We start from the raw sequence: 27,330 nt of genomic DNA, 5'->3' as shown, positions 1-27,330 counted from the left end.
AACATTTTTAGTGTAAAGAAATATTTTAAAAGGTTTAACTTTTAAAATTTCATAAAACAGATTCAGATTTACTATATGCATGATTAACATCATACTACATTAAAAAAAGATGTATTTTATTAAAAAATATTTTTGTCACAAAGATTTTGGTCACTGGTGTGATCAGGACTCTTATATTATCTTTTATCATAGATGTTGTTAGCTCTGTTAAACTGCTTCCCAGGGTCACAGGTCATCAAAGAATAAGCATCTCAAGGCATGAGAAGGTGAGTCCATACTTGCTCTTTTTATTTTATTAATTTGACCATAATTCTCTTTATCAGGTAGCACATAACTTCTTTGTGTCACTGGTGTTATGTGCTTTAATTGTTTGAAAAACAAGTATATATTGCCATATATCTTTTATTTAATTGATTTTAAGTAGTTACACATGGTCTCTTGACTGCCAATAAGGCAGGTTTTTCACAAAATCCACCATTTTAACTAAAATGTCAATATCAATAAAAATAAATAAATTGATGGCAAAATAAATTCTTCAAGATGGGGTAACACCAGTGACAAATTGACCAAAACTTTGCATTTCATGTTACAATATATTAAAATCTATTTGGAATTAAGCTCTCTATTTTGCATATTTGGTAAGTGGAGTTGTTAATAGACATTTTAAGGTTGTTTGTTTGTTTCTGGGACAATTTAAACTGATTTAAAAAAAATGTATCCACTTGAATTCCCACTCCAAATGGAAAATGGAGAATGACCCATTTATATGTGTGATCTTGAGTCAAATTAGGAGGATTTTGATTCACACATACAAAAGAATGACTAAGCATTAAATAGCATTACTTGCAAAATTCTACTGTTCTGTATTGTTTGCTAATTGTGGTCACTAAACACGTCCAGTCATCTGATTAGAACAATAACCGTACACAGTCATCGGCTTGCAACAAATACTGTGTGGAACTGAAATGAAAGTGTCGTCTTTTTTATGAGTGTGTTTATCAGCCTTTAAGACTGGATTTACCACAAGTAGAAGATCTGCTGAGGGTAAAGTCTCAGTGAGTAACTCTGGAAAAGTCCACATGCTCATCAGACCTGTTTGGTGTATTTTTTTTCCAGCCTGTTAAACTGTCTGTTAGAAACTGGTTTGACAGGTGTGGTGATTCAGGTTAAAGACATATTCATCCTTATTCCTTTACAATTTTAGGTTCAATACTATTAATGAGAAATTCCACAGATAATTGAAATGCTGCATACTTACACTGTCAATCAGAGTGAACGGATTTCATATGGTAGTGTCTTTTTTTCTTTTTATTTATTTATTATTTTTGAAGAGTAACTTGAACCGAGTCATTTCTTTGGAATCTGAAACCAGAAATAAAGATTTTTTCCACTTCCCTGATATATTTCTCCTCCAGAAATGTACAGTAGCGGGAAAAAAACAGTCAAGACACACATCTTCTTATTATTATTATTATCATTATTATTATTTAATGTGTTTTTTAACATGGTAAATTTAATATTGAAGACTGTATTAAAGATATACAGGAACAAAAGTGTTAAACAAAACAGAATATGTTTTATACTTTAGACAGGGGATTGTGGAGACCAAACACTTGTTTTTGTTTACTATGTAATTCCATGTGTGTCTTTAAATTGTTTTCCTCTCTTTAATATTATTTAGAAAATAACTTAAAGAAAGAACAAACATTGAATGAGATTATGTGTCCAAACTTTTGATTGAAACTTTATATTTAAAAAAAGGGTTTAGGTTTTTCTATAGCTTATCTCATTATCATCCATCTTAAAATAATACATCTTAAAAGTAATACTAGCTGTCAATAAAGACCTATTTTTCCCGTTTTTGCATCTTGTAAGAAAAATCTGATGGTACAATCCAACTTACATACAAAGAAAAATAAAGAAATATTTTTCCTAAAATTTGTCTTTTGTGAAAGGCAGACATAAAAAATGGCTAATTAAATGGGTAAAAACTTATTTCTTCACTATTTTAAATGTAAAAATAAATGAATCCCCTGTTTTGACTCCCCTAATAGCAAAGACCAATGAATACACATTTTTTTAGACTACTTATTTTGTTATTGCTGATGGAAAAACAACCTTTAAAATCCTTATTTAACATTGCCTGACTGGTATTGGTAAGTGTTAACATTCTGACATTGAAATAACATTATTGGCCCCTGTGTGAATATTGTGGCCCTTGGTGGCTTTCAAACCCTTTAATCTGTGTTCAGTTGGGATTACATTTCAGGATGGAATGAAATGATGCGTTTGGTTTTGGTTCAGTTCAGACAGGTTCCTGAAAAGTGAACCACGTGTCGGGAGCGCGCCGCGGTCGCCACCTGCAGGCCGTGGAGCGCTACTGTTGCGTCCATTTACTACGGTTTTTTTTTTCATGACGGGGATTTCCTGAGGAAGTCGGAGCGAGGGGGCTTTCCAGTTACTAGAATTGACATCAACAGCACAGGGCTGATCTCTGGTGCGCCTTTTACATTTTCTCTCGCAGGCGAGCTCCGCGACCGCGTTCACCGACAGCAGCCGCTCGACAATGAGAAGGTGTGGAGGCTCGGCCGCCGCTGTCGGACGGGGAGCTCGTGTGGAGCTGGTCATTAGACGCCAGGGTGAGAGCTAGAGACTGCCTTTCATGAGTGGCAGCGGCTCTGTCTGCTGGGATATTGTTCGGAGGAAAAGTGCGGCGATATCGGACGACGTGTCTATAACTGATTCATGTGAGTAACCCCAATACTGAGCCTGGGATCCGGGGGTTTCTGTAGAGCAGCGCTGCTTTTATACATGTATTACAGCCTGTAGTGTGTGAGTGTGTCTGTATCTGTCTATGTATGTATGTATGTATGTATGTATGTATGTATGTATGTATGTATGTATGTATGTGTGTGAATGAATGTATGTGTGTCAGTTAGAAGGAGCAGCAGCAGCACCAGCAGCAACAACCTGTGTGTAGAAGAGCCTAAACATAAGTCTAGGTCTAGATCTGGCTTCTGTCTCTCAGAATGTACTAGCTAAATAACTAGCCCAGCTGGCTAAGAAGCTAGCTAGCACCCAAAGTTCCCCCTGTAGATAACCTAGACCACCCAGCTGAACCCAGCTTTATACACTGTTCTGAAGGACACAAGCTGTGTCAGGCTGGTGAGACTGAGAAATCCCCAAAACCAAACCTGCCATCACTATAACGTTACTGCCATCACAACTCACTATACTGTGTGCTAAATAACTAGCTAGGTAACCTAGCTTATCTTGGTTATATGTATACAAAACTACTTGACTAGAATTGGCTAGACTAAGATAGTTAGCTAATCTAGCTAGATATAGTATTTAGTAATAATATCTTAACTATCTTTAGTAACTTAATATCCTCCTCCTAGTGTCTTTGTGGTTCATGGCTTAACTTAATGGTTTAGATGATACTCTTTATCATAATGAAGATAATATAACGTTAAATGGCTAACTAGGTTAATTAATCACTTGCAGACGTTGCTTTTAACAACAATAATCTAGCTAGTTAAGTTAGCTAACCTGTCTATCTGACCAAACTTTGTAGACAGTGTTTAAACTGTAGCTTAAGTTAGCTGGTGTTAACTGTTTTGAACATTAGGGCATAACAGTAGGGTGTGTTATAGATTGGTCAATATATATAATGAATAAATAAATAGGATATAAGTTATATCTTTAACTAGCTAACTTAGCTGGCTAAATAGGTTAATCACTTGCAAAAGTTGCTTTTAACAACACTAATCTAGTGAGAATAAGTTAGCTAATCAATGTAAGTCAACTAGCTATAATATTTCTTACCTTGACCAAACTTTGTAGTCAGTGTTCAAACTGTAACTTAGCTCACCTGTTGTTAACTGTTTAAAAAAAAAAAAAAAAAAAAAAATATATATATATATATATATATATATATATATATATATATATATATATATATATATATATATATATATATATAACTAACCTAGTTAAATTAGCTATCTAGCCCAAAAACTAACCTACCATCACAACTCAATGTACTTAATAACTAACGTTAAATATGTGCTAACTATGTAGGTAGCTAACCTAGCTTCATGTCTTCAGTAGGACCTTATCTAGCTAACCCAGTTACCTCAGCCAAACCACCTTTTGGGTAGCTAACTAATAATATCTGTGTGGTTCATGACTTTATAGTTTAAATGTTTCTTCATCATAATAAATATATAACTAGCTAGCTAGCTGAGTAACTACAGTCACAACTCACTATAAGGTATGCTAACTCGCTAGCTAGGTAACCTAGGTAAGGCTAGGTTATCTACTAGGTAGCTAACATAGCTTAACGTTAGCTAACCGCTAACCTAACTGGACGTGTTCAGTTATGTCCTCAGCCAAACTATCTTTTGGGTATCGTTTGTATGATTTGTGGTTTTGTGGTTTAGATGGTTCTTTATCATAATATAAATAATATAACTATACTTAGCTAGCTAACTAACTAGGTTAATCGAACCTAGCTATCTAAGCTAGCTACCATTTAACACTGACTACATTGTTCCACAGCTATACCCACAAACAAAACTGTAGTTATTTCCACTGTATTAGCTAGGCCAGTCACAATAATTACTTTATCAATTTATTGTACAATATATAGACACAACCTCAATAATTTTACTTGTCAAGGAGGACCCATTAATGTCAATGAGTTGTGTTTTTTTAGCGAGAAGTTTACAATAACATCAATAGCCAAAATGTTGACTTTCTTTAAAAACAACAATATAATTGCTATGCTTTTTAAATGATCATTTTCCTAGTGGGACAGTAACATTGTGTATCGCAATTATTTCTGGGACAATATATCTTCTACACAAAAATGTTAATCTGGACAGGCTTAGTATCAGCCTCGGTCTCACTTAGTGTCCGTGTTATTCATGGCTTTATGATTTAAGATGATTCTCCATCATAGTGAAGACTTATCAGTGATTTTTCTACAGTTGTACCCAACAACAAAACTGTACCTCCACTGTATCAGCCTTCACCAAACTTTGTAGTGTTCAAGCAGTAGCCTACCCAATTTAGGAAATTCTCTTTTAGCCCTGTAGGCTCTTGTGGAAAATACCATGATGACACACAGCACACAGGGTTAAGTTTAGGTCTTTGTTGAATTCAGAGAGCCTGCTGAGGTGCTGACACCACCAGCAATACTCAGTAAAGAATGATCTGGTGGGGTCGTTTCGAAACATGGCGAGGTACTGTTTTGCAGATTCACTTCAGAACCCAGCCAATTTGAATCCAACATCTGTTTCGCTCTCAGAATAACATGGTAAAGTTCCCTTGATACGCTCCAATGCGCACACCTACAACACTGAGGCAGCCAGTACCAGTGAAGGAAAAGGGCAGACCTACTTCTGTTCTCTCTACTGTGCGCTGTGTGCGGTGCCAGATTCGTCTGTCAGCCTCATCCTATTTACAGTCACATCTTCATCATTTGTCAACAACATTCGGGCTGCTCTTTTCTTCCCGTTAACCATCTGTGTCAGTCACACTCTATCTCTTCCTCTGTCGAAAGGTCAGATGAGAATAGGCCGATATTCCCCTTAGACTTCTGTTTCATTTTTGCTATGATTTCTCAGGCACTACAAGCGTGTTCAAAGAAACCTCCTTACCCCTCACCTGGACGCCATTCAGCCCTGAACTTACACTCTTGGTGGATTGGGTTACACTCTTGGCCCGCCAGCTTTTTCAGGTGTTAAGTTCTGTAGGAGTCGGATGCAGAGCTTTTTGTGTGAGGGAGAGCGGATTGTTTCGATGCATCTGAAGGTCTCTGACTTGTTTTGGGTCTGTTTTTATTGTTTTTCTGAGTTTTGTGTCTGTGTTTTTTTATTTGTTTTGCTGTTTTCTGTTGGTAAAGTGTAAGTAGCTTGGTAGACGAACAGGTTATACACGCATTAATACAGTAAGTTGTTCATCTCTCTCTAAAATCTACACATCCACAAAAAGTCGATTTTTTAAGGGACTGTTCGAGTCAGTGTGAATGAATGGGAGCTTTGATGGGGAATCCCAACAATATTTCCAAATGTCTGTTTAATTTAATCAGCGAGATGTAAACAAAGCCATTCAGTGTGGTTTGATGGGAAATCGTTTATTGCAGAGAAACTTACAGACTGGGATTTCTTTGCAGGGGTAGTGATGGGAACCAGGGGTTAGAAATGCTACAACACAAATGTAGCTACTTCATTTTACTGTTCAAAACTACCAGTGAATATTCTGGGCTTTTTTCCAATGCATAATGTTTACATACAGTCCCTAGGATAGAATAGGCATAGTCATAAGTCTGAAAAAGAAAGGAAGAAGTAGTTTTGGAGCAGTTTTTTGCCCTAGACTCTTGGTTGTCTGTTTTTTTCTAATTGTTTCACACTGAATGAATTTGTTTGGAATTGTGAAAATATGCAGAATATAAATCTGTTGATTTACACTTTGGTTTTATTGATGTTTTTTTTCCAGTCATGACTTGTGGGAACACAGATGTGAGTTACAGAACAGGTCTACTTTCATTATCAACAACTGTGGCGACGAACTGTTTAGCACTACATGTCTTAGTGTGTTGCAGTAAGAGAGCTGACAGTTTCTTTTAAAGTGCAGACTGCTTACTTATTGCATTTTCTGGTATGTGTGTGTATATGTGTGTGTGTTGTCAGCAGTGATGGCGAGGGATGAGGCAGCAAATGGAAAAGCCCCTTAAGTATTCCTGGAAGTTCCTAGAGAACTGCACATACTGGTCAGCCACCATCAAACCGCTATTCTCTGGGATGGGATCGATTGTTATTCGGCCTTTGTTTTAAGGGAACACTGTTTCATGTGGTGGAGAGGGATTGCTTCAGTGCCTTCATTCGGGCAGTACACTACACCCTCACTCGATACTCGGGCCCCAGCGAAAAAAGAAAGAGGGGCAGACCGAGATATGACTGTAAAAAGAGAAATGCAAATACATTAAGAAAAACAGTAGCGGAATGAAAAGCGATTTTCTCTCTCTCTCTCTTTTTTTTTTTTTTTTTTTTTTTTTTTTTTTAGGAACAGGAACATGGACATGGTATTGGAGTGCAGACACAGTACTTTGGTATGATGTTCCCAGTCTAGAAAGTAGAAAGTTTGGTGATGATCACATTAGCTTGATTGCTTGATCGGCTCTTGACACATAGCCTGTGTCTGTCTGTCTGCCTGTGACAAGTCACAAGTCCCTGTGTTCACCCAACAGATGATTAGGCATCTTTTTTTATGAGATGTCACTGACTGATGTAGGTTTGTGTCATACCACAGTTGTGTGTTATGAGTGTGGGCGCGTTCAGTGCTTGTGTGTGTGTGTGTTTGTGGGGTATCACATGCATCATCTTCCCATTACAGATCTTTTGTTCATTCAGCTCTTTTGTCCATTCATTCAGCTATAGAAATTAAATTAAGCAAAATTACAGATGCGGACAACGCAAAAGGCATCCCATCCAGTTTTAGGAAGTGACTGTGAATAAGATCTCCTTACCTCTTAATAAGTACAGTCCGTGTTACAGTGTTTATAATACTTTCAGATTTAGCTGGAAGTTCTCTTTATGATTGCAAAGAGAACTTTCCGAGATATGAGCCGCGTTGGAGTGCTGAGTCTTACGTAATGAAAAGAGCTGGTCTGGTTTTACCTTTAAAACAGTCATTGCAAAGCCTGACTTCTGACTTTGGACCATTTATTATACAGATGTTGATGTTTCTCTGACAGAGGCTCTTCTGAAGTTTTTTTTTTTTTTTTTTTTTTTAAAGTGTGGAACAGCTTTAATTTATTTCAATGCTTGTCTAGCTTATCAACAAATTGTTAAAGTTGATCAGGAACTTGAGGAAGTCGAGGTGAAGGACGAGTTAAATGAAACCTAATAGATATTCAGTGTGGTTAGGTTTGTACAAAGGCCATGGGTAATCCCCTCCTTCCCACTAACAGTATGTTTAAAAGCAGGCCCTAAACATAATAGTACAGTATAATAGTGTATATATATTTATTTCTTTTTTCCCCACCCCCAAAAACAGTTTTTTTATTTATGTCTAATTTGCTAGGGAATCCATGTAATGAATCCATTACAAAAATGTTATTGGAATGATGAGCCTTTTTTTGTTTGTTTAAAGTCAATTTGAGAATTATTTTGTTTTGAGTTTTGATTTTTAATTATTAGTTTTAATATTAAGATTAATGTTGTAAAGTGCTGAAATTTGCATTGTGTGTAACTCCGCCCACTAGATACCAGTGTTGTACTCTGTTGTTAGATCCCATCGTTCTGATTTGTACTACGACAGTTTTCTATACAGTTTGCAGTATGCAGTATTGTTATATCTATTTCGAGTTATAACCCCTGCATTGCGATGAGAGTATTGTATCGCCAAGTTATTTCCAACACACAGCTGTACTATAAATTATATAATACCAAAATAAATTCTTCCTTTAATTGCACATTAATACAAACACTACATTAAGCTCTTATGAGAATTGCGAGGTGATTTTAATGTATAATATTGAATCTGTACACAATTGTTGATGTCAGTAGGTAGTATTTCTAAGAGTGGGAGGTTGGGGCACTCTTAACGGTGTCAGTATGTTAGAATTATTTTTTTTAATATAGTAGATTAGGACAGGGCGATATAAAAACATATTGTTCAAATATATATATGCGATTCTCAATTACGTTTTTTTACAATTTAAAATGAAAGTATTTTTAATTTCACACTTTTTTATTAGTACTAAGCAGACCCCTTCAACATGCAGCTTTTATATTAAACACAGTGCAAAGATTACATCCTTGAATTTTAGTTAAGGAAAAGAATACAGGTTTCTGACAGAAGCATAACGTCTATCTACTGATATTCCCTCTGGCAGCTTCTATATAAAAAGATTTATAATCTCAAATACCCCCTTTTTAAAAAAATCACATTTAAACAGTAATTTGATTAATCAAATTATTTAAACTAATCTCTCATCCCTGTAACAAACACAGAGGGCGAAAATGATTGAGTTGACGTATAGTATGATATGTTTATAACAAAATTATTAAGACGTAAACCTATTTTTAAACAAACCTCTAGTAAAAAATAAACAAAATAATTATGATGACATGAGACTGAGATAATGTCCAGTTGTACACTTGTTACTGTCTTTTTTTGTGGTATGAGGAGTTGACCTACAGGTACTAATGATTAATGATATCTGCGAAATTGTCACCTTAATAACACATAATCATATTGTCCACTTCTGGTGCTCGTAACAATGGCTGTTACGAGAACATGCTAACGACCAAGGCCAACGACCATCAAGTCTTCATTCTTCATGACTGGAATGAGACTCTATCTTAGTCCAGGCCTCTCCTGAGCCAGCGGAAGACAGAAATGCAAGCTTCCTAGTGCTTCTGCAGCCCACACTGACCGGCACGCCGGGTTATTTTCCCTCTCTCAAACATTTTCTGCAGAGATTTGAGCTCGCGCGTCTATAAACTGGCGATGTAACGCTGTAATTGTGGTAGGCTTTGTGTCGAGAAAGTGCCATACTGGAAAAGAGGGTGCTGTGCTGGAACTCGGTGGCATAGCTGTGGTAGCGTCTGCTGAAAGTAATCTGAGCTGGCCTTCGTGGCATTGCCGGGACCTTCCTGCATGCGTGGTTTGCGTAGGGCTTTGGCTTGGAGGAAAAGATATTATTAGTGCCAAAGAGCTATGCCTGTTATGAAGGGGTTTCCCAGCCTGGGAGCTGCCGGTCAGAAGCTGTTGATGTGGCAACACAAGGCCAGGGTTTAAGCAGACCGTGCAGCACTGCAGATTTCCATATGAAAATTCTGCTGGGGACGACTCTAACCTCTGTCTATTTAAATACAGCGCGGTTGAGGTCTAGGTGTGTGAGTGGTGGAGACCAAGAGCCAACATATATTCTGAATTCCAGTGTCCCTGGAATTTTTCCCTGGAATTTCATGATCGAATCACTTAGTAAAGCTTGCTGTTTGGGTTTGGAGGTGTTCACGCTTTACACTTTTGTGTGGACGTTTCATTTGTTTAACAATATTCCTGCTTTAGCACCTGATTAACTCGCCAGGCATTAGGGGTGTGTGATATAGCCATAAAAAATAATATCTTAATATATCAGGGAATTTTACCAATAAGGACCTTTTTGCTGAATAAGGTGCTGCCGTTCAATTCTCAATCATGCTGCTAGTCCGAGGGAGCCATGCCCTGACCATGCTCTCTCTGGTAGCGCATTTCCACTGATGTGGAACTGGCACCGTTCTGGTTCACGAACCTAATTTTGAACCGGTTCGCCACGTTTACACCAACAAAAGTAGGTGTCAAAATCAGGAATGTTCGTTTGCAGCAAGAACTGAAGAATAATAGGGCCTTCAGCACAAACCGTGACTACATGTGTCTGTTTGTACAGGAGCACCACCGCCGCACAACGCCCTCTGTTAATGACGTAGATGTAAGATTTTGAGGGTTCCACTAAAACTGGTGGAAATGCAGGCTATTACACGGAAAAGCACCATGTTCAAGAGTTCTGGTTCAAGGGGAGTCCTAATGAGTGGGTTGGGTTATTGGCATAGAAAAATTTGCAAGAAAAAAATGGATAAAAAACAAAACAAACTTCTGTACACTGTTGTATATTTTGAAAACTGCTGTAACTTACGAAGTCAGAGTACTGCATCAATAATGCTAATACATGCATATAAACTGAAAATATACAAAAAATATATATAAAAAAACCCAAAGCTTTACAGTAAATAAACCGACAAATGGCACACCTCTGCTTACTATTTTTTCAGGCTTTCTGAGTTAAATCCACAGAGATGGAAAGTATAATTTTAGAAACATAAATTTGTGTTTATAACTTGCAGAGAGACCACCTGACATCCAAATATATCTTTAGAGACAATATAACATTTACTTACCTTACATTTTAGCTTTCAACCAACTGTGTGCAAACAATAAAATAAAAGGAGTGTCCTGATTTGTATTCACATGTTTTGGTTTTACATTTATTTAGCTAACTGGTCCTTGCGCATAGGCTGAGCACAGCTTTAAGCCCTATTTTTTTTTTAATGAATGGGATAAATCAAACAATACATCTATTGAAAGTAATACAAATAATATAAATCATTTAATCATTAGATTTAAAGTAGCATGGGCAGCATAGCTTGGTCCCTTTTCTGGCATACAATAAATCTTTCAACCCAAAGATTATAAAAAAAATAAAAATAAAAAACAATATAATTCAGATAACATTGCACATCCCTACTCTAACCTACGCCTGGCATGGTGTTAATATGTGATGTTCATCTGCTTCAGATAGTTCTGTCCTATTCTATTGAAACTACTTTTTTGAGGATTTAATTATATTCAGTGACAAGCATTGGTGAGTTCAGGATGCTGAGCGTCACAACTAGGGGTGGGCAATATGGCTTTAAAATAATATCACAATACTTAATGGTTTTTCGTGATAACAATACTCTTAGAGATATGACAATACACTGAATTCAAAAATTAATTTTTCAATAATACACTACTGCACGATACTAATAATGCTCTCCCAATACCTCCATGTATCCAGGATTAAAGTTAAATAAATTATACTGGACAGATATGATCTGTCTTTATATAATCACACTTTTTTTTTTTTACAAACAGGGACTAAACTTCATTAGAAGTGGGTGTTTGTAGGTGTTCTGCGTTTGCACTCTCGCTCTGGAATGTCATTTGTTTATCGATATTCCTGCTTTCGCTCCTGATTGACGCGCCAACTATTTTTCCAGGCTTAAATCCACAGAGATGGAAAATATCATGTACTACTTTGGATGAACCTGTTTGTTTCAGTAATTTAAAGCATGAAACAAAACAAGTGAGAGTGACACCGTCTTGGCACCAGAGCCGGGTTCATTTAAACCAACCACTGAGCTGAGCCCAAATGTTGCACGTGTCTGAACACGATGACATGTCGTATCATGCAAATATTTACACAATGTAGGGAAAGCACTGACACGTAAAATAGAAATACTGCGTTTAGAACATGCAGAACAGTTCTGCATCAGTTAGGAGAATGCAGCTAATGTGAAACTATAAATACTGTGTAAGTAGGTTTTGTTAAACAACCTGGATTTTTTTTTTTAGGGAAATGCTGCACTACAGTTCTGCAGTCCTCCAGGAATAAAGTTTGACGCTTATGGCTTGAGGGTGTAGTGCTGTACTATTTCATGTCTGAGTGAAATCAGTTGAGCGTGAATGTGTGAGTGCGCGCGCGTGTGTGTGTGTGTGTGTGTAACTGGTGGTTTTTCAATCACTGCAACAACATGGCTCACCAAATAGCAGCTCTATCAGTGAGTGACTTTTGAAACTTTCCAGGCTGTAGCCAGAGATGTTCTCATTCTTCACCGTAAAGTATGAAGTTTTGGAAAGTTTCTGTTAAAGAAGTGCCTCACCCAGCAATCCTATTGGTTCAGATTCAGGGCGATTTAGTAACCAGAATGTTGCATTTTGTTGGGGAGGTTTGCAGAATGTTGATTGCTTTGTATCAGATAGCCATATAGATCGACAGCCAGCTAAGAAGATGATGAAAAATAATGATTTAATTTTAATTACTTAAAATTTCTACTTAGATAAGGTATTGAAGTATTTGTATTTGTACTTGTACTTGAAGTATCTGTTAAATCTTTAAATGCCCATATTTGAAGATGTAATCTGCTGTGTTTTGGTCACTAAGTTGTATATGCATGCTGCATATGAAACGTTTTCTCAGCCTCTATTGTCTGCAGTAGGAAAGTAAATAAATTAGAAAATAGGGCTGCAACGATTAGTTGATATAATCGACAATGTCGATTATTTACATTTATCGACTACAAATTTCATTGTCAACTAATCGAAAATTGTGAAAGTTATTGTGAAAATTACACAAAGTGCTGGGGACAGAAGCGCAATGGGAGATGGGTAAATAGCTCACTCACACAGTTTAAAATCAACTCAGTGTGTGTTTCCAAAAGTGCCCAGACACAACAGATTACATATGTACTTACTAAATTTAGTACTTCCCACGTTTAAACATCTAGACATTTAAATGCCTTTTAAATCTCATGTTCAGCTGTTTCTATTGTTGTTAGAGATGGAGGACATGGCAGAAATAATCGTTGACTAATCGAATTAGTTGACTAATAATCATAGTTATCATAGTTGCAGCCCTATCAGAAAAACGAGTGGATCAGAGAGATGTTGGGGGGGGGGGGTCTGCGTCAACCAGTGAGCCCGCAGACAGAGCTAAGGCCGGGCTGAAGCAGAGCAGACACTGTCTCTTACCTAGGAGGAGCTTACAACTCTGTTTACACAGCTTGTTAACAATAATCTAAAGCAGAGCTAAACAGAAACACCTGAGCATCCTTTTTTTAATACAAAAAAACTGCTCACATGGCATTCTAATGATGAATAATGGTTGCAGCCATAGTTACAACACCTTTTTACTATAAAATGGATCCGTTATCAAATATTGGTCAAATCTAAACATAGTTCTAATATCAGCAGTTATTTTTATTTTTTTTTTGCAATAATCTGCCAATTATTTATCACAGCATATACATAAATAGGACGATGGTTGCTCAACCGTACCTTAATCTGACTGTGGAAACAGTCAGTTTCCAGAAATCTAAAAAGTTGTTTTTTAATATCATAGTATTTAAAGTGTGTAAATGTTTGAATAGTTGTCCAGTGTACAATACAGTTTTTTTATTTAGGAATAGATAAAAACTTTAGTGCCACCATGATGCACTATTTTGGACACACTAGATAGCTCTCTTTTATTGAACTTACTGATACTGACCACTAGAATTGGGACAAGATAACATAAGTGAGGTCAGGTTAAATTAGATGTTGAATTAGATGATCAACAACCCCTTTACAGCATCCCTATCGTCCCAGCTCCTCCCAAAAGCAATGGATGGAGGGTCATCATTCCATAGAACACATTTAGTACCACTGCTCTACATCTCAATGCTTTGAGGCTTCATACCCCTATACCCCACGCCTGACCTGACATTGGGCACAGTGCCTTTAGGTTGATGTTTTTGGGCTCCAGCGAGTCCTCCTCTTTTCTGAATGCGTTCATTAGGAGAAATCGTATTAAAGTGTGTAACGTGGTGTTTCTTTTCTGTAGGTCATGTCAGCGGGGCGCAGTGTGGACGGGCGGGAGCAGCAGGTGGCGCTGCAGCAGTGCTTCACTACGCGTGAAGGTTTCCTGCCTCTGCGCGAAGGCTTCAGAGATCACTTTGTCATGCCACCTGAGCCCAAGTACTGCTGCGAAGCCTGCCAGTTGGTGCTGTGTAAACCGCGGCAGACGGAGTGCGGCCACCGCTTCTGCGAAACCTGCATCAAGGACCTGCTCAGGTATGAGAAAAGATAAAATATTACTGGTGAACACCACAATGGCAAAATAATGGCATCATTTGTGGCCTGTCATGATAATTACATTGAGTTACATCGTACAATATATAGACGAGGACCTCAGTCATTTTTACTGGGCAATATTATGTAAAAAAAAAAAAGAAAAAAAGAAGAGAAGTCTAGAAGAGTAAGCCAGCCCCCTTCAACCTTTTATATTTTAAAAATTTAAATTAAACACAGTTCAAATATAACTTCTTGGTATTTTAGTTAAAGCAGCAGTCAAGATTTTTTTTTTAATTTAAAATCAAAGTATATGGGCTTTGAGTTGTCCAGTGGGCTAAGCGCTGCCACTTTAATCAGGAGATCCCTGGTTCGAATCCCGGTCATGCTGCTTACCATCAGCTGCCAGAGCCCTGAGAAAGCACAGTTCGCCTATCTCTCTCTCTTGGTGTGTAATAGGGTCCAAAGGGTGATGTCACTCAGCACAGGGAGTCTGTGAGCTGATGTATCAGAACCGAGTCGCTGCGCTTTCCTCCGAGCGTTAGCGCTGTGATGCTACTCAGCAATACAGCATTTATCAGCAGCAGTTCAAAAAGAGGCAGAGTCTGACTTCACATGTGTCGGAGGAGGCATGTGTTAGTCTTCATCACCCTACTGGTGTTGGGGCATCACTAGTGATGGGCCCCAACTGGCCTTGTAAATTGGGAGAAATTGGAATAAAAAATTGAAATATATATATTTAAAACAGGGTGGTCTGGTAGGACCTAGAACCTTTTTCTGGCAACCTCCCAGCCCTACAACATATTAGTGAATCCATTAACATAAGTAAGCTGGTATGTTAGCTGTTTAAAAATATAGGTTTTAATATAGTTTCTAACTCAAAGTCTAAATATTCTAAACAATTTAAGCTAAGTTAAGCTCTGAAATTTATTTGGTTTATTATGCTATTATATTTTCATTATAACAGTGAAATTATATGGATATACAATGCCAATTGCAATAAACAGTATTAATATTTATTGGGCAATATGTTGTGAGAAATCTGTAATTTCTTTACTTTTGTAAGGTATTTTATTTAAAAATAATGATTGAATGAATCATTTTAAATACAGTCTCAATAATAGCACATCTTAGTTTTATAATATTATAAAGTTAAAATAAGTCAAAATATTAAAAAAGGGAAGACTAACTGAATTCTCCCTAAAAAAGGGAAAAATAGTTTAAATATATTTATTCGTTGGAAGGCCATATTGTAATATAAGTGATGTCATCATTTGCTTTTTCGTGATGAAATGAAATGAAATATGGGCACCACAATAGAATTTGTCCCTTTCAGGATGATCTAATGAATTCTGGGACAATCTAAAGGGGATTATGGAAGTTTGTTCAGCAAAAATACCCAGGGAAAAGCAAGTTTCTGTGTAACACACCTGCTCAGTAAAACTGTTTTACACTGTGGAGGTGGGAGAACTAGTGTACAAGAACTAAAAGCTCATCTGTAAAATAGTTTGAATTTTAAAACACAAACACCAGTGGAAAACAGCAGAAGAAGAAACCATCTTCTGTAACTGTAGACATTTTCTATTTATTGCTTGTTTATTGGTTTTTATTTTTGTCTTTTGTCTAATTAGAAAAATACCTAACAATGTAATTTTAGGAAGATGATTACATATTACAAATGTATTCAAAGTTATATCGCAGCATAATGTTTTTTTAAAGCAGTGTAAATTCATGATTGAGTGCATTGCACTGCTGAGGTAAATATATTTTGTGCTTCGTTGGTTTGTCTGTTTTTATGGGATATTAAAAATGTAAGTGTTAAGCTAATATTTAAAAAAATATATATACAAAATACATTTAGGCAGTGTTCTTTGTATTTAATCATGAAAAATATGGCAATATGATTGGAAACCACTGTCATAAAAAATAAAAATTGGTGGATCTCTCGTTCCAAATGTAAAAAAAAAAAAAAAAAAAAAAACGAGAATTTTTAGAAATGCCATATAAGGTTAATATTACAAATGTATAATGTTGAGCTGTTCAGAAACTGAAAATGCATATTTTATTTACTGTTGCTCCGTTATAATCTATATAAGTTTTTCTTGCTATATTTTCATGTGGACAGATACAACCTCCACCATGTTTTACAGCTTTTAGCCTCTACTCATTATAGAAATATTTGTTGTTGGTGAATAAGACACTGCTTAGCACGCATTTGGTCAATGTTTCTTTGTTAATGGTCAGTTGGATTGAGTTTAGCTGCATATAATTTGCCCATAATTTAATCATTTATAGAGAAACACAAGTTGGAATCAATTTATACAATAAATATTTTAATTTAATGTGATTAATTTGATTGTGTGTATGTTGTTATATACAGAAATCATGGGAAATATGTCTCTATTAGTTTATTTTAGTGGTAATATGAATGATAATGAGTGTTGTTAGTATATTATACATTAAGCATTATACCATGACAGTTCATCAACAACTCCTTTTTTTTATTTTAAATGTATATAATGAATGCAACATTCCTGATACATTCCTGTAATATCCACAAGGTTTTCATATCCAAACATCCTTTCTGTGCTTTGTTTTTTTGCTGAATTCTGTCTTAATTTCCACACAAGGTGAAGGAAAGTTCTGATATTTTGTTCTTCTTTCACTTTGCCGCAGTAAACCTAATCCAGTGTGTCCAGCTGACAGAGAACCACTGTTTGAAGATAAGGTAAGCCCCTCCCACTTTTACAGCTGGTAATAAAAGCTTCCAGCTGAAAGCACTTATACTTATTACTTACTACTTGCTTATTAAGTAGTGGGGGACCTGATAACTGTACCCGTTAACCGTTTATTTATGTATTTATTAATTAATTAATTAATTTATTTATTTATTTTGGCAGATATTCCGTGATGTTTGCTGCTACAGAGAGATTTTGTCCTTGAAGGTTTACTGCAGGAGCTCCAAGAATGGCTGTAAAGAGCAGATGAGTCTACAGCAGGTTATGGTAAGTTGTGCTGGCTCTTGGTTAAAACATATATTCTAGTTTACAGTTCTTTACAGCGATTTATGGGCATACTTTATATGCAAAGATGTATTTACAAGATATACAGTAACAAAGAATTAAGAAAATTAAACTTAAAATACTGTTTGACTGTATGTAGGACATGTTCCAGATCCTAGAGTATTATATTTAAGCGTACTTTTTGACGTATCTGCTTTAAATCACACAATATGCTCCAAATTATACAGTATATACAGTGTATGATGAGTTTCTTTGATTTTACCAAATTTAAATCCTCTGGAATATAATCAAGAGGAAGATGGATGATCACAAGCCATCAAACCACCAAACTGAACTGCTTGAATTTTTGCACCAGGAGTAAAGCAGCATAAAGTTATCCAAAAGCAGTGTGTAAGACTGGTGGAGGAGAACATGATGCCAAGATGCATGATAAAAAAACTGTGATTAAAAACCAACCAGGGTTATTCCACCAAATATTGATTTCTGAACTCTTAAAACTTTATGAATATGAACTTGTATTTGGAATTTGGGAGAAATGTTGTTCGTAGTTTATAGAATAAAACTACAATGTTCATTTTATCATTTTACTCAAACATATACCTATGAATAGCAAAATCAGAGAAACTGATTCAGAAACTGAAGTGGTCTCTTCATTTTTTCCAGAGCTGTATGTATGTGTTATTATTTTAGGGCTATATCGCTCACTCCTATTCTGAATGCAATAATATCATAACACAATATTTCATGGTATTTTCACAATAATGATACTCTTGGCAATATAAGAAACTGCTGAATAATAATAATAAAAAAAAAGTTAAAGAATAATACTGCAGCTAATTCAACAAAATTAATATTTAATGTCATTACTGCATACAATATGATTGGGCATATTAAAAATACAAGAATTTTATCAGATTTGTAACAGAAGTCAATGATCCAGAATGTCATGATAATAGTAATTCACTCCAAATATCTTCATATATCCAAAATTAAATTAAAATAAATTATACTGGTCTCTAGTAGATATATAATGGGAATTGAGAACAGTGTGAATTTTTCTTTTGCTAAAAAAAAAAACAGTACCCTGATGTGATAATTAGGGGTGGGTGATGTGGCACAATTTTTTTTTAAGCATGAAGTGAACTAATCTTTCTTTTTCTGTTTTTCTCTTTGTCTTTCTGTCTGTCTGTCTTGTCGGGACTGTCCATCAGGACCACTTGAACGTGTGTGAGTACTTTGAAGTGCCCTGCCCTTTGGGAAAGTGTAAAGAGAAGATCATGAGGAAAGACATGGCCGAGCACTTGAGCCGCAAATGCAAACACAGAGAGACCACCTGCGAATTCTGCAAACACAAAATGGCCCTCACAGAGCTACAGGTACCTTCCATCAGCCACGTGAACAGTCTCAATTGACCGTGTGAGAAACGGAAAGTACTTTAGTACTCGAGTAGTTTTAGGGATTTTTTTTTTTTGTTTGGTAATGTGGAAGCATGATATATATCTTTTTTTTTTTTTTTTTTTTTTTTTTTAATGAGGGAACAGTTATCTACATCTTCCTTCTAATCCTGTGTGTTGATTAATGAACTACTCGCTTCCTCTATGTTAAGTATTTCTCTGCATTGGTGCCAAAAATGTCCCATGACCTTTTGGTTTCACATTTGTGCTGGGAACTTTAGGGGAATCTCCTCCAGCACAGATCCATTTTGAGACTGCATGTGATTATGGAAATAGTTTCTGTACCTGGTTTGGTGGGTGGAAATTTCTTGGGCTTCTAGGTGAAGCGTTGTAGATGTTATCTTTGTGTCCTGTGATTACTCTATCTGGATTGCTATATAATGACATAGCGTATTTTTTTTTATTGTTGCTGTTATTATTATTTCCAGTTTCACTTACACCTGACTGTAGACTCGCTTTCTCTGTTGACAGAAACACAAGGAAACGGTGTGTCTTGCGTATCCAGTGAAGTGTCCTAATCATTGTTCGTTTTCCTCTATATTAAGGAGTGAGGTAAGCATGAAACATATTTTGGTGTTGTTTATTATATTGTGTATATATATACAGCTCTGAAAAATAAGAGAGCACTTAAAAATGATGAGTTTCATTGATTTTACCAATTTGAAAACCTCTGGAATATAATCAAGAGGAAGACGGATGATCACAAGCCATCAAACCACCAAACTGAACTGCTTGAATTAATTTTTGCACCAGGAGTAAAGTAGCCTAAAGTTATCCAAAAGCAGTGTGTAAGACTGGTGGAGGAGAACATGATGCCAAGATGCATGAAAACTGATTAAAAACTAGGGTTATTCCACCAAATATTGATTTCTGAACTCTTAAATAATGTGAAGAAAACAAATTCATATTCATAAAGTTTTGAGTTTTAAAAGCTCTGCATCTTTTTGTTATTTCTCATTTTCTTCAGATAAATAGATAGATTGACATCTGTTCTAGTGCTCTTAACAGCTTTTATTTTAATATTGTTTGTTAGATATGTCCTGAGGCATTTGATTTTGAGTGTCTGTCGATACTAAGAACAGACCTGATACTTTAGCAGTGCAGTTAAAAAAAGAAAGAACACATCCAAATTGTCCCTTTTTATTTTTTAATTAGAATTTATGAAACAACAAAACAATGTTCTGTTTGTATTATAATATCTATAATTATAATATAGTGAAGTTTTGATGCTTTTCAAAATATAATATTTTAATATGCAGAGTTACTCAAGTTTAAAGCTCCACTAGGTAGGATTGAGATGTTGTGCTCGTGGGCTCCCCCTACAGCAGAGTGTAATAAATGTTTCAGGCGGATTTTAGTTTCTCTTTCTCGTTTTCTGGCTTTCACAGACATATTCGGTCTTTTTCTAGCTTCTAGTTTGTAAAGAATGAACCAGTAGTCCTTGTAGAACTGTTAGAACTAAAGGTCGGAAAGCAGGTCGCAGTTCTCGCGAGCGTTGGTCGCGGCCGCCTCGGAAAACTTAAAGAGTCTGGTTTGAGCTCAGAGGAGCTCCGACACAGACGCGAGAGCACCGCTATTCCTCCTATTACACCTCAATGCAGCGCTGCAGTGAGTTTCAAGCTGTAATTTCACTTCTTTAAAAATAACAAAAATCAAGAAAATCCTACCTAGTGCTGCTTTAACTAAGATCTATTATGAGAAATAAATGGCAGTGTATCCTTAGTTATTTAATGCAATTGATATAAAATATTGATATAAACTAAGAGCTCATACCAATTTCACATTTAATTTTAGTACATGTATTTAAAGCCTGCACGCCTGCTCTTTTTAAAACACTGTTTACAGATATTTTCCTTTTGTTTTTAGATGTCCAGTCACCAGCATGACTGTCCAAAGGCTCAAGTCACATGCCCCTTTTTTCGTTTTGGCTGTTCCTACAAGGTAAGATTTATTCTTGCTCTGAGCACACAGTGTAAGACAGTTTTATAAATAAAATCTGAAATTAGACCCACATAAAAGTGTGTGATTAAAAGAATGTGCAGCTATTTATTTAGCAATATTCCTGATACTGTTGTGTCTGAGTAAATATTGAGCTCAGTTTAGAGCATAATATAAGCAAAGGTTATGTGATATGTGATAAATATGTGATGCTAAATGTAATTTTTGATGAATTTGTAATCACAATACTTTTAAGCAGTAGTGCAGCATATTACGCAAAAAATAAATTACATTAATAAAATGTAAATAAGCTGAAGAAAACTAGTCTAATGTGAAGTGTTGGGAAAGAGAAAGGAAGTGTTTAAAACTTGCCACACTCTGGATTTTCAGCAGGGAAACCCAATAAGCCTCACTGACCATTAGGGCCAAGTTTCCCCGAAATCGTCTTTTTTAACATTAAAAAGGTTTTAATAGAGAGAGAGAGTGCTGAGTGTGATACTCACTTTACCATCTGATAACCATTTTTGTCTTAAGACATTTTAGAGACACTAATTACTGCAAACTGTTTTCAAAAAGAAAGGATGAAAAGAAAGGATGTCATGCTGTACTTTTATGTGAACAGATACAACCGCCACCATGTTTTACAGCTTTTAACCTCTTAAATATTTGGTAAATAACCTGTTCTACACACACAGTTAAGCTGCATAAAATTTGACCTTAATTCAGTGATAAATGTACAGATTTTTACAAATGGACACATAATTTGGAACCAATTTGTACTGAGAAGCTTTAAATGTAATGTGCTTAATTTTGGTTTATATTTTGTCATGTTCAGAAATCATGGAAAATCCTAAAAAAAACAAACAAAAAAAAAAACAATGTACAGTACTTTTATTAAAAAGACTCATAGTTAAAACTGTAAAATGAATGTGTTAATAGTACAAGCATTATACATGAATATTATGCAAGCTATATATAGCTTTTTATATTTTTGATGAATAGTAATGGTATATAATGCTTGTACTAATAGCACTTGCATGTATGTAATGTAGCTGGGACATTCTTGATGGATATTTTATTATTATTAAGTCGTTAATAAGCCACTGACATAAATTGCATTCAGAAAGTGTCCCAAGACTACATTTAATCAGTCTCCATTAAGATAAATGAGAATTTCTTCTTTTTTTTTTTATCTCCTCACAGGGATTAAACCAAGAAATGAGGGAGCACGAATCAAGCTTTGCCTCAGAACACCTGCGGCTGATGGTGGCCAGAAACAACACACTAGAAGCCAAGGTACAGTAACCATACCTGCAGTGACTGCAGCTCTCCATCTTTATGTTCATCGCTCCACCCGTATTAAAGCTGAAAGGATTTTTGGGGATCAAAAACAACAGTAGATTTTTTGGAGTTTTAATAAATTGATTGTAAATCATTTAGTGAGTCTCCTGTCAGCATCTGTTAACAATCAGGTGTGCTCAGTATGCTGGTATAAGCTCAATATAGATTTTTCATTAAAGGGGACATATTATGGAAAACACACTTCTTGCATGCTTTTGTGTTTCTGGAATCATCTGGAATACCTTCAAATTCCTTCATGATATTCTCAAACCTGACAGTTTATCTCAGCACTGATAACATCTGTGCGTTTTGTGTGTGTAGGTGGAAGAAGTGAAGAGTGAGCTGATGGAACGCTACAAAGTTCTCCCCAGTCTGAGCAGCCGCCTTACAGAAGTGGATGCGCAGTATGAGGAGATGAGGGAGAAATACCGGCAGCTGGAGCTGAAGCTATCCTCCATGCAGGTCAGTTCCAGGTGTTCCTTTATGGATCTGTATCTAGTTTTCCTTTTAGAAGTTTATTTTACGGCTCTAAAGAGCTTAAATCCATCCTTTCTTCTTTTTTGTCTTCAAACATTTCTTCCTCTAGTTCCCTAATTCTGTCAGTGAGAGTTTGTCATTTTAAATTAAGCATGGTATTATTGGAGCTTGTGTAGCTACCACATTTTTTGCACTATGAGGCGCTAATGGTTAGCTGCTAATGCTAATGCTGCTGTACCCAGCCTTAGTGGAAATCTGTAAATCTAAGCTTACTGTAAATAAACAGAACCACTTTTTTATCCAAATAAACCGTTTTCAGGAGAGATATCTGGCCCGTGTGTAACACATATGTTACACATATGTTACACATTTTAATGTTGCACACTTTTATAACAAATGTTTTGGGAAAAGCAGTTCCACTCCATTACAGCAGGGGGTGCCAATTGACCAGCACCACTCGCTTGTACATATTGCCATTACATTATGTACATTAAATATTGAGAGATTTATTACAAGTCATTTTCTAACTACAACATTAATAAAGATATTTTTTTATAAATGTAATTTTATTTATTATATTTAGAACAAACTGAATGCAAATGTACACATTTTAGTGGAATAATGTACAATAAAATTACAGTATTTTACTTATTTTAATTGTGTTATTTTGCAGTTTTGCACTTTGTATTTTATTATGTCTTTAAATTCGTTTAAAATATTTAATAATTACTAATAATCTGCACTGTTTTGTTTTACTGGTGTTTTGTGCTCCTGTTTGTATGTACAACACTCTGCGCTACATTTGAATGTATGAAAGGTGCTATATAAATAAAGTAAATTATCATTTTATTATTATGTAAGGGTAAGGGGGGGGGGGTGGTTGAGGGATTTGCATATGCAAAAAAAAATTAACTTCTTGTCTTTGTTTCTATGTTCTTGTGTGTTTAGAAGCTGATGAGTTCTCACTCAGAGAAGCTCCTGGAGGTGGAGATGGAGCTGCGGGACCTGCGGCCGCTGAGGGCGATGAGGGATGAAGTGGAAGCTTTGAGGGGAGCTGTGGAGAGCATGCGCTCTATGGTAGCATCTCTCGACTCTGCCCGAACCGGTGCTGGTACACTTACCCTGGGTAAGAACAGCCATTAGTTTAGCCAAAAAGAGATAAGTAATCTCACTGAGTTGTGAATAAACAATGCGAGTCACAGGTTTGTGAGCAACCAATACATTTTTTTTTCAGTGTTGAGAAAAAAAAGGTTTTAGTAGAACATGACCATATATCCTGGTAGATAGATATATTTTACTGACAAGAAACCAGCAGTCAAATAACCAGCACTAATCAAAAACCTTCTCCACAATGTTCATTTTAGTAGATTACTAAAAATAATATTTTCTCATCTTAGCAATGACTTTATTACTTATTACACTTCTTTACCTGTCAGACTAACTCTAAATCTTCTCTTCACTGCTAAAACTGAGACTTAGTCCAATCATGTTAATCTGAGCTAAAGGCTAAAGCTGTTGTTGCCATGTGGGTCAGCCAGACGTCTTCCTGTAGCAGTTTTTTTTCTTCAGTTTCCAAGAGTCCAAGGTGTAGGAAACAGTACTCACCACTCTCTGGCTTCATCTGTAATTTCTCTGAAGACAAAAAAAAAAGAAAGACTTCTACTTTTAATAGTGACCGGGCTCTCTGTGTTTGTGTCTTTTTTTTAGTTATTATTATGATGAAAGTGTGAATGTGTGTAAGTGTGCTGCAGTAGAGAGTAACAGCAGTGACACCATCTGTTCCAGCACTACTTTACTTAGTACAGACAAAGGCTTTGCAAATTGACATTTTTTTTAAATCCCCTTTTTTTTTTTTTTAACAATACCATTTTTTTTCAGTTTTTAGTTCATTTGTTTTGAACTAAACTGTCCTGGTAGTTTACTTAAACATTTTATTTACTTTAATTCTTTTTATTTATTTGACTATTGACTCGAACTGAAAAACTTAAATGTCAAAAATAAAGGGAACAATGGGGGTGTTCTAAAATGTTGTGTGGTTGTGTTAATTAAGTTAAGTTAAACATTAACAATATCCATCGTATAGATAAATGACAGGTTTTAAGAACACTTAGGAAAAACATGTTTATGGCAAGTTATGAATGTGTGCAGCAATCAAAGCTAAAGGTGGCACAACCAAATATTACAGTGTGTGACCTTTTTTTTTTTTTTGGCCAGGCAGTATATGTAAACATATCAGATTATAAAAACTACTTAGTTAATTTACTCATATCAGTAATTTTAATTAAATGTACTGTGTTTTTTCATACCTTCTCCAGCCTCCTTAGATGAGCAGCTGTCGAGTCACGACCAGATGCTTAGTGTCCACGACATCCGGCTGGCGGACATGGACCTGAAGCTGCAGGTTCTGGAGACGGCCAGCTTCAACGGCACGCTCATCTGGAAGATCCGCGACTACAAGAGGCGGAAAGCAGAAGCTGTGGCCTCCAAGACGCTCTCGCTCTACAGCCAGCCCTTCTACACCGGCTACTTCGGCTACAAGATGTGCGCCCGCGTCTACCTGAACGGAGACGGCATGGGCAAGGGCACTCACCTGTCGCTGTTCTTCGTGGTGATGCGCGGCGAGTACGACGCCCTGCTGCCCTGGCCCTTCAAGCAGAAGGTGACGCTCATGCTGATGGATCAAGGCCCGGCACGCAAACACCTGGGTGACGCCTTCAAGCCTGATCCCAACAGCAGTAGCTTCCGCCGGCCCACCGGAGAGATGAACATTGCCTCGGGCTGCCCGCTCTTCGTGGCCCAGACCGTGTTGGAAAACGGCACTTACATCAAGGACGACACCATCTTCATCAAGGTCACGGTGGACACGTCTGACTTACCCGACCCGTGAAGGTCAGGCTAGCCCATTCGCTTCTAGTCCCAAGGGCCTGGTGCTCAGTGTGGACGTCAGTAGGCCACGGGGGTGGAAAACGGAGAGGAGCTGGATCCAGGGCAGAGAATGAAGAGAGATACACACAAGTGAGTCCTGAGAGTCCCCCGGTCTCAGAGTTCTGGTCCAGAAGATGTGTGAGGTGTGGTCTTTTTAAGGTCGCCGTTTGTTGGAAGATGGTTGGATGGATGGATGAATGGACGGATGGAATGGATCGTGTTCATTTGCCAGGGTAGTGAAGGTCTACGGCCTGTGGTTATGGTGTTCAACACAGAGAAGAGCAGAGAAGAGCAACTCTAATTAATTAAACAAAACGTGCATTTGATGGTAGTGCTGGGGTTAACTGACAATGTGAGGAGGCGCCTGAAATAATAAATAAAACTGTTCCACACATCAGCAGCGAAGTCTATATATTTAACGAACAAGAGATGCCTTGTATTTGGTTGTATTCAGTGACAATTGGATGTTTTAATAAAGCATTGTTTAGTGTATAAATGTTCGGATGAGTCCATATAGAGCAGACTTTCGTGAGTAGGATGTGTCGTGTTTGCAGGCAGTGGTAGTGGCAAATTTGTGTTGATGGAACCGGGGAAGGAAAGCATGAGGATGTAAGTTGAGCACTAATAACTGTGCTAGAGCTCCCTCAGTATGGGGGCAATAAAAAAATTAAAAAAAAAAAAAAAAAAAGATTTTTCTGCATGTAAAACCTACAATACTTACATGAGCTAACCTCCCAACTGTGTTTACTATATTGACACATTATTTTTGGTAATGTTAAACATTGATGATGCTGTGCATCGGGATATATTGTTCTTTTTTTAACACCATTTTGAAATACTAGCTTTCGAGTCTGCATCCATGCAGAGACACACATTTACAAATAATCAGATCACTTTCTAAAGAGCGAGTGACAGTTTTGCACAAGTTGTTTTTTTTTTAATGTATAATGCAAATGTATAAGAAATAAATATGAAACAATGGGGAAAAAAACAGGCTTTGGTACTGTTTTTATTTGAATGAATGATTAAATGAATGAATGAATGAATGAATGTATGAATGAATGAATGTATGTATGTTTCATTCAAATTAATTAGCTTGCTTTCTTTTTGCCTCACAAATCTAAAACATGTCTGCTGGAGGTGAAACATTTCAACACTTTAATACCACAGTCACCATACGTTTTGTAAATTAAAACCCCCTTTAGCACTTTAACAATATTTAAAATTATTTTAAAAATATTTTTAAATATTAGTCTGTGGTCCAGTTTGGTTTACCTAGCCAGCTGTACTCTATAGTGGCCACACGGTGGAGTGGATGGACAGTTCATTAAATCCAAAGAGCTGCAGAAAGTGCTTGCGTCCAAAAAGTTGATTTAATGACGTTTCCTTTTCAGTTATTTCGCTAAATCCACATATTTATCAACGATAATAAATAACAAGAGCGCGTGAGGCTCATTCCTGCCTTCACAACAAACTTCCCGACCTAAGTCTTTTTTAAAACCTTCCCACCAAAAGCATAAACGAATTTAAATATAAAGCTCTGACCATTTCAGTTTCTCTAATGTTGCTATTTATATGTATATGTTTGAGTAAAACTAACATTGTTTTATTATATAAACTACGGACAACATTTCTCCCCATTTCCAAATAAAAATATTCTCATTTAGAGCATTTATTTGCAGAAAATAAGAAATGGCTGAAATAGCGAAAAAGATGCAGAGCTTTCAGACCTTAAATAATGCAAAGAAAAC

The 27,330-nt window shown here is 36.4% G+C and overlaps 1 protein-coding gene and 1 long non-coding RNA gene across 2 annotated transcripts; one reads left to right on the top strand and one right to left on the bottom strand.

Annotated features, from left to right (window-relative positions):
- The first annotated feature begins 235 nt into the window (after positions 1-235).
- traf3 (TNF receptor-associated factor 3) lies at positions 236-26,267 on the top strand. Its single transcript, XM_049463662.1, has 12 exons — positions 236-266; positions 2,525-2,747; positions 14,195-14,424; positions 17,098-17,149; positions 17,322-17,426; positions 18,656-18,820; positions 19,370-19,450; positions 20,765-20,839; positions 22,040-22,132; positions 22,499-22,639; positions 23,603-23,780; positions 24,970-26,267. The coding sequence occupies exons 3-12, from the start codon at positions 14,198-14,200 to the stop codon at positions 25,539-25,541; spliced, it is 1,689 nt and encodes a 562-aa protein (XP_049319619.1). The 5' UTR covers positions 236-266; positions 2,525-2,747; positions 14,195-14,197; the 3' UTR covers positions 25,542-26,267.
- LOC125781015 (uncharacterized) lies at positions 23,484-25,049 on the bottom strand. The gene is made up of 2 exons (XR_007424057.1): positions 24,961-25,049; positions 23,484-24,286 (listed from the first exon to the last, which is right to left on the bottom strand). It is a non-coding gene; the product is annotated as an uncharacterized LOC125781015 (long non-coding RNA).
- Positions 26,268-27,330: the final 1,063 nt, after the last annotated feature.

Source organism: Astyanax mexicanus, chromosome 14 (assembly GCF_023375975.1).
Source record: "Astyanax mexicanus isolate ESR-SI-001 chromosome 14, AstMex3_surface, whole genome shotgun sequence".
Lineage (NCBI taxonomy): Eukaryota > Metazoa > Chordata > Actinopteri > Characiformes > Acestrorhamphidae > Astyanax > Astyanax mexicanus.
Note: the sequence above shows the minus strand (reverse complement) of the source record. Positions and strands in the feature narration are given on the sequence as shown.